Genomic DNA, 8,390 nt, shown 5'->3' on the forward strand with positions numbered 1-8,390 from the left:
TAAAGCTCTCCTTGCTGTCCGTCGGCTGAGCACCAGAGACCAGCTGGCAGATCATGTGTGTGACGGCGCGACTGTTTGTGTGTGTGTGAGAGAGAGAGAGAGAGAGAGAGAGAGAGATTGAGGATCTGGCGTTATTAAAGCTTTACTCTGCCTCAAATCTACTGCTCCAACACAGCAGGAGCCGAAATAACTGACGAGGGAGGGTAATGTATATATATATACACAAGTGAACAATTATGTATGCAACAGACTGGGAGAGCGACGGCTGATGGTGGCTGTAGTCGGTGTACTGTCTGTATTACGAGCACTGAAAGGCTGTTCTGGGCGACAGCGAGAAACACTTTTTATATGATTGAATCCCATTAAGAGTGAAGGACGTCTGCATACGAAGACGTGAATTAAATGAATGCTGTTCTTTCTGTCTCCTATCCACTGTAACCATGGCCTTAGTACCCTCCTCCCCATGCTGCTCCAATCATCCATCGTGTGTGTGTGTGTGTGTGTGGTTTGTTTCCAGATGTGAGAGGATTAGTTAGCCATTGCCCAATTTTTTTTTTTTTTTTTTTAAATCTCCTGCTGTGTCTCCAGGTGCGAGCATCTGGATTCGAGCCCTAGATTAACAGCTCGAACTGGATCAGTCATCACCCACGGAAAGCGTTTAAACCCGGTTTCCGGTGTCCACGTGTAATCTGAAAAATAAAGGTGCACACGACCGCTGTGGCCGACGACAGTAATTGGTGTAATTCAGATTTGTTCGAATCCGGTTCCCGACATCTGGCTCGACCGTTTGGACTTCCGGCGAACCAGATGCGCGTTTTTCCAGATTATCCCGTTACGAGGGCGAGCTCTCATTAAGTCTATGCAGCGCTGAGGAATCAGAGAAAATAAAAAATAAACGAGGCATGTGAGCTTTTTTTTAAATTCAGCATCAGAGCGACGGAAACTCCCCCCCAACCTCCTCCACCACCACCACCTCCTTCCTGATTAGTTTCTGTGGATGACTGTTGACGACTTGTAGTGCTGCAGACTTTATATTAATCAAAAGTGTCCAGAATTGTACACACAGCGAATCTCCAGCAGACGGAAATGAGCACAGAGCGACGGCACGGGACGGCGGTTCATGTTTGCAAATTTTGAGTTGTCTCCGCACTGAAAAAAAGAAGAAGAAAAAAAAAAAAGCTGTTCAGTGTGTAAATAAAATATAGAATCTGTACAGAATTAATAGAAAATAACAGTTTTAAAGACCTGCCTGAACAGCTGGGGTTCGTTGGGTTTCTCTCGTCGGCCTGAAACGTATAAAAAAAAAAAAAATCACGGCTTCTACTGAAGAGGGGCTTTTTGATATGTCTGTGTATGCGTGAGGTTGGTGTGAATGTGGGGTCGGTCCTGGTGAATTTCTCGTGAGGAACAGAGGGATCAGCCAACACACAACCACACACACACACACACACACACACACATTCACTCACACCCACGGGATTAAATTCAGTTATCACTTTGTTTTTTTAACGACTTTGTGTTTGGTGTGTGTGTGCAGCCCTCTGTTCCGTCTTTATGTTCACTGACTCTGATTGACCCACCGTCTTGACTGTAATCTTAATTTCTGTTCCTTTATTTTATTTTTTTTCTTTGATTCTTTTTTTTTTTTTTTTTCATTGCCTCTTGGGACTGCTAATAAAATGATTGTTAAAAGTGAAACTCAACATTGTGGTTCTCCCATTCATGACTTCACTTGACGAGTTTTTTTTTTATTTTTTAAATACAAATATCATTTTAAAGCGGCACCGAAACACGTAATGTTGCTGTATGTCACGTCTAGAGCTGTTTTCTTTCCATATTACCAAAGTTTATTTGACTTCCTCTAACTATGCTGATGTGTTTTAAGTTTTTGGAATAAACCGCACGCTCTCACTTCTGCCTACGTAAGGAAAAAACATCCAAACACCAGAGATGGCAAAAAAATAACTTATGTTCTTTACTTAAGTAGAAGTAGCGACAGTAAAAATATACTCTGGTAAAAGTAGAAGCACTGATTCAACTCCTTTACTCGAGTAAAAGTAAAAAAGTACAGGTTCAGAAATTGACTTAGGTACAAAAGTAAAAATGAGTTTTTAACTTCGATGATACACAATGCCTCTTTTGATAAATCTGAAAAAAGCTTTAAGCACACAAATAGGATTGTTTTCATCCTTTAAGAAGCTGCACAGTGCTGCTACAGAGAAAAACATCACTGGACAGTTTTCCATTTCAGCAACATTATGAACCTTAAACAACAATCATGAATATGTACATTTACAGGCCGCACTTGTCTGTAAGCTGCAGGTGTCCAACACGAGATATTTACACAAAGATATTTTGAACTTTTAACTAAATACGTACCGCTAACATACACAAATGCTTTTTTTCCGAACAGTGCCTGTAACACGGCTGGTTAAGAAAATAAAAACTACAGCAGCCCACCAGGAAAAGTCACTGATCGCTGTCTTCATCTTCCTCCTGTGCACTAAAACCACTAAAGTCGTTTTCTTCAGTGTCGGGATTGAACAGAATTACTTCACACACTTCCTCAGTCTCTCTGTCGTTGTCGCTCTCAATGTCACTTTGGTCTCGAGGCAAATTCGTAAAAATCCATGAATTAGCCGCATCATTGTTTAAGCCGCAGTGTTCAAAGTGTGTGAAAAAAGTAGCAGCTTATCGTCCGGACATTACGGTATATGAGCTGATTTGAGTGAAAGTGGGTCCAAAAATCCAGCATTGGGGTGCGGCAGAAGTGCTTTCTCCTGACCAGAAACACATGCAAACATCAATCTATCCATCATCTATACACCACTTAATCTTCACTAGGGTCCCTGGGGGCTGGAGTCTCATCTGGACGAAGGCAGGTTCACCTGGACAGGTCACCAGTCTATCACAGGGCTACACTTAGAGACAGACAACCAAGCACACTCACATTCACAGCTACGGACAATTTACAATCACCAATCATTCTCTCCTCCCACAGGGTTAAGGTTAATTGGTGATTCTAAATTGTCGATAGGCGTGAATGTGAGTGTGAACCTGCCTTCACCCTGAGTCAGCTGGGATAGACTCCAGCCACCTATGACCCTAATGAGGATTAAGGTGTAGAGATGATGGATGGATGTTTCTGGACTGTGGAAGGAAGCCGGAGAATTCAGAGAGAACCCACACTGCACGGGGAGAACATGGAGACTCCAGGTGTCCTCACCGGGATGCGAACTGGCGACCTTCTAGCTGTGAGGCAACGGTGCTAACCACCGAACCACCTTGCAGCCCCACATGCTAACATGCCTGACTAAATGATACTCAGCACAAGTACACTGTGGAGTCCACCCAGCCCATATGAAACCCGGGATAAACTGGCTCAGTGAAGGTGGTGTGGAAGGTGTGGAGGAGGGTCAGCACGCCACAGGAGACCCTATAAAAGGACAGCGTCCCTGCTGACCAGTCCAGGTAGACTCCCACTTTATAGACGACGGGTGTAGCAGGTATAGCAGTGTCGGTGTCTTTGTGTAAGATCCTGTAGCCGTCCTTGGTGCAGCTCAGGCCCCAGGAGGAGTCATTCCGTCCTAACCAGCAGTCGTGACCCTCTCCCTTCCGAGGCATCTGCCTGTAGGCCACGCCGATGATGACCCTCCCGTTCCACTCTGCCTCCCAGTAGCAGCGCCCAGTCAGTCCCTCCGTGCACAGCACCTGTGCCCAGAAGTCAAATCTCTCCGGGTGATCGGGATGAGGTTGCATGGTCCACCGTGTTGCTTTTCTGTTTCCCTCCAACAGAGAAAGAAATTTATGTGCTGTGTTTGGGTCCAGGGTGAGCATGGTGGTGTCTGACGAATCAGAAAAAAAGAATGTGAGTTATGATTACTGAGTTTGGAAGGGAGCAGAGAAGTCCAACGTGCTGCCTACTCACATTTCTTTGGGCCTGGCTGAATCCTGGATTCACCACACTGCTCCACACTAAAACAAAACAGAAGCCAATAGTTTTATGACACTTTTATCATTAAAAGGGGGATTTTAAAAATGGTAGTCAGCAGAAGGGCTGGAGAACGCCTTGCAAAATGCACAGTCAATGGCAGGTTTATACCCGCAGGTGAGTAGGAATAAACCTCGAGTCGATTAACTTTCAAACCTCTGGAGGCACAGAAGTCTTCATGCAAATTTTTGTCCATATGCAGACGTACTCTACGATGTCTGAAAACTGTGGAGTTGTCCCTTCAATGCAACAAATTGCTGTGTTAAATATGAAATAAATTGTCTCGTTTTAGTTGGTCCAAGACAAAACAAAGCTCTAGAAAGAAGATAAAGATAAAACTGACACAGATATCAAAATTTAAGAGGTTTAAAAAAGACCAATAATCTTTTTTTTTTTTATTGACTCGTGGAAAAACGATGTAATGCTTCATGGTTACCTCAAACAAATCAGAGTTTGTATCCTTAAATATCTTGTCTGACTCAGTTACTGATACCAGTACATCTATGACAAGCTAACTGCCGGCTGAGGCATGAGTCAGGCTCGAGTCGGCAGCATCACCACCTGAGTTTCTCCAGACTGCACTGTGGGTCCTCCAGCAGGGCGGACAGCAGCCTCAGGCCTGAGTCTCCTGGATGATTGTAGCTCAGGTCGAGCTCTCTCAGATGGGACGAGTTCAAAGCAGATGCCAGGAAAGTGCAGCCCTCCTCTGTCACTCTGCACAGGGACAGACTTCAAACAGAGCCACAGGGATGTTTCATTGAGCTGATCTCCATGACAGTGAGAGCAATTTGCATGTCTGGTTACTGTAATAATCCATCAGCCGTAGAATTGCACCTAAAGCGCTCACCTGAGTATTTCCAGTTTGCAGTGAGGACTGCCCATCCCACCACAGAACTTTCTCACGCCTACATCTTTAAGGTCATTGTCAGTGAGGTCCAGCTCTTTGAGCTGACACGAGGCCGATCTGATGATCGACGCCAGGCAGTCAGAGCTGCCCTCTGTTAGGTTGCAGCTCCCCAGTCTAAACAATTAGACAATGAAGAACAGGTTAAAACCATTTGCTTACAGTTTGACTTGTGGGGGATAAAAGAAAGCAACACGTTGGATTTTGACCTGAGTGTCTCCAGTTTGCTGCTCCTCAGTCCAGCAGAGAGCTGCATCAGTCCTGCGTCTGTCAGGTTGTTGTTGCTCAGGTCCAGCTCTCGGAGCTTGGACGAGCCGGTGACACTGGCCAGGGTTTCGCAGCAGGTCACCGTGAGGTTACATGCATTTAGACTGCAGGAGGAAAGGCGGCATTAGGAAGTTAAATAATGCCACGAGGAACTATCCCCACGGGCAAACTAAATGTTATCCAGCCCTACTTGGAATATACAAAATATGATCTCATGCAAACACGACTGTCAAAAACGTAGCCAGCTGCAAAACATCATTCAGATTCAAAATATATGACCATGAACAGACTGGCACTGAGCTTGCTGTACAGTAAGACACAGCTAATGATATCTGATGTGAACTATTTAAACCTGAGACAAGAAATTATCTGTCATTACCACACTGACATATTATCACCTTTTAAGCGGATGCAGTGTTCTACATTTGCTCTCTATTTAGTTCCGTTCTTGGGCTCAACACCAAAACCCCTCCCCAGAAAAACTGCCTCGATAGCTTCTAAATGCTCCACTTTGGTCAACAGCTCATTGCAATTGGAACCTATAGACACTACAGAAGAGATGGACGGAACTCTGGGTCTAAAAAGGAAGGCAATGTGGAGGTGACTGAAAGCTGCTTTCTTGCTAATGGCCAGCAGGGGGCGACTCATATGACATAGTAACATCTACGCAAACACTTCTTTAGATCTAGATTAGGATCTCAATTGTTAATTTCAAGTCTACTTCAACACAGCATGGTGGTAATTTTGTAAATAACGGTACCATTTAGAGTTAAATAGACAAAAAAGGTAAGTTATGCTGGAGGGTATGGCTGCCTTGTGATTGACAGTTCGCTACTGTATGGGTTCCTGTTTCTTCTGGCTCCAAAAAACCAACGGTTATATGCCTAATAAAATCTTTAAAATATTAGTTTGCAAGCGAGTAGGTGCAGTCACAGTGGCTGCATCCATCTTCTGTACACAATCTATGCTGGAAACCCAAAACAAGGCACTGAAAAAAATCTATCATCTATCCTAAAGAGAAAGTAAATCTTCCTTTTGCGGTCAACAGGTGAGTGTGGTCTCAAATAGCTGCAATAAACCACACCTTCCTGTAAAAGTTGTGATCAGTGGTGCGGTCAGAAGTTCAACAACTTTCTCGGATCCCTCTTTACTCGTACCAAAAATAATCACTTACTTTGCTACTCGAGCTGTTTTCACCACAGGCAGCAGCCTCAGAAGACCTTCCTCTGACCTGCTGTAGTTGCTCAGCTTAAACACGCTCAGCTCTTCCTCTGAAGTCAGCAACACAAACACCAGAGTGGCCCACTGGGCAGGTGAAAGGTTGGCTTTGTTAGGGCCTTCTGAGCGGAGGAAACTCTGAATCTCCTCCACAAGAGTGTGGTCCTGGAGCTCATTCAGACAGTGGAAGAGATTGAGGCACCTGTCTGGGGACGGACTGGTCCTGATCCTCTCCTTTATGTGTTTAATGACTTGAGCTCTCGTCTTTTGGTGTGTTCTGTTGCTCGTCATTAGATGCTTCAGCAGAGTCTGATTGGACTCCAGAGACAAGCCCAACAGGAAGCGCAGGAAGATGTCAAAATGTCCACTTTTGCACCGCAGAGCCTTTTCTACTGCTTCTTTGTAGAGGATGAGCTCCGATGACTCCCTGAACAAGAAACGCCGTGAAGTGGACGACCTCTTCACCAGGACGTTCTCGTTGTTGTTGTGAAACATGAGGAAGACGTACAAAGCGGCAAAGAATTCCTGAACGCTCAGATGCACAAAGCAGAACATCTTCTCCTGACACAGCGCCAGCTCCTCGTTGAAGATCTGCGTGTAGACTCCGGAGAACGTGGACGCCTGTGAGACGTGTATGCCATTCAGCTTGAGGTCGCTCTCGTAGAAGATCAGGTGGCCTTTCTCGAGCTCTTTGAAGGCCAGTTTACCCAAAGAGAGGAGGTTTTCTCTCACCTTTTCAGCATTTGACTCTTTCTTTCCTGAAAGTCTCTTCTTCATGGTCTTCACGTACAAAGACAGGAAGTGTATATACATCTGAGTGAGCGTTTCCGGCAAGTCTTTATCGTCTTTCTTCACCAACTTCTTCTCAAGAACACATGCCGCCATCCAGCAGAAGATCGGTATGTGGCACATGATGTGAAGGCTCCTGCAGGATTTCACATGTTGGATTACCCGGTTTGCTAAGCTCTCGTCACATATTTTCTTCCTGAAGTATTCGTCCTTTTGGGGGTTGTTGAACCCTCGAACTTCAGTCACCAGATCAATGTACTCCAAAGGGATTTGACTGGAAGCCACCGGGCGAGATGTGATCCAGACAAGCGCCCAAGGAAGCATTCTTCCTCTGATCAGGTTTGTCAGAAGCACAGCAATTTGGGTTGGCTGTGTCACATCTGACATTATTTCACTGCTGTTGAAGTCCAAGGACAAGCGACTTTCGTCCAGACCGTCCAGGATGAAGAGTATTTTGGTTTTAAGGTGAGTAAAGATCCCCGTGTCTTTTACTTCAGGGAAAAAGACACTAAGAAGCTCCACTAGACTGAAAGGTTTCTTCCTCATCAAGTTCAGCTCTCGGAAAGTGAGAGGGAACACAAACTCAAGGTTTTTATTCGCTCTCTCCTCTGCCCAGTCGAGAGTGAATTTATTGACGGACACCGTTTTTCCGATGCCAGCGACTCCCCTTGTGACCACCGTTCTTCTGTGGCGCTCTTGTCCGGGTGGAGGAACAAACAGGTGATTGCAGTGGATTGATTTCTCCTGCGCCACATGGATTCTGGAGGCCGTCTCGATCTGTCTCACCTCATGCTCTTTGTTAACTTCACCGCTTCCTCCCTCGGTGATGTAGAGGTCGGTGTAGATTTTATTGAGAGAGATTTTGTCCGCTTCCGTCGCCATTCCCTCGAGGAAGTGACTTAACTTCCTCTTCAGAGTAGATTTCAGTTTCTGCTGGCATTCTGTAATATCTTCAACTGAAAGAGACAAATCTTGTTTAGGGTTTATTCTTATTTTGAGCAATCAAGATTAAAATGTCAAATTCTCAGAGGCAATAAAGTAAGAAGTGCTCACTTAGGGGCTGCAGAACAGAGCTGTCAGGAGTCAGCACTTCTTTTGATGAACCAACAGATTCTGCAGAAAAAAGAAGAAGATCAGAGGTGCCCAAAACCCAGTTTCTCTTCCTGTTTTTCTAATATATACAGTTGAAACCAGAAGTTTACATACACTCTATAAAAAGAC

The 8,390-nt window shown here is 44.9% G+C and overlaps 1 protein-coding gene across 2 annotated transcripts in view; it reads right to left on the minus strand.

Moving 5' to 3' along the window:
- Nucleotides 1-3,241: 3,241 nt before the first annotated feature.
- The window catches only part of LOC103371332 (protein NLRC3-like), a 7,322-nt gene continuing 2,173 nt past the window's right edge, over nt 3,242-8,390 (minus strand). For both annotated transcript variants that reach the window (XM_008300615.1, XM_008300616.1), the window contains exons 4-10: nt 8,223-8,282; nt 6,337-8,125; nt 5,105-5,266; nt 4,839-5,012; nt 4,553-4,720; nt 3,929-3,975; nt 3,242-3,845 (exon numbers count right to left, since the gene is read on the minus strand). In XM_008300615.1, the coding sequence (XP_008298837.1) occupies nt 3,325-3,845; nt 3,929-3,975; nt 4,553-4,720; nt 4,839-5,012; nt 5,105-5,266; nt 6,337-8,125; nt 8,223-8,282 (2,921 nt within the window). In that variant the 3' untranslated portion in view covers nt 3,242-3,324. The remainder of the gene's footprint in view (nt 3,846-3,928; nt 3,976-4,552; nt 4,721-4,838; nt 5,013-5,104; nt 5,267-6,336; nt 8,126-8,222; nt 8,283-8,390) is intronic.

Source organism: Stegastes partitus, unplaced genomic scaffold, assembly GCF_000690725.1.
Source record: "Stegastes partitus isolate 25-593 unplaced genomic scaffold, Stegastes_partitus-1.0.2 Scaffold1566, whole genome shotgun sequence".
Classification (NCBI taxonomy): Eukaryota; Metazoa; Chordata; class Actinopteri; family Pomacentridae; genus Stegastes; species Stegastes partitus.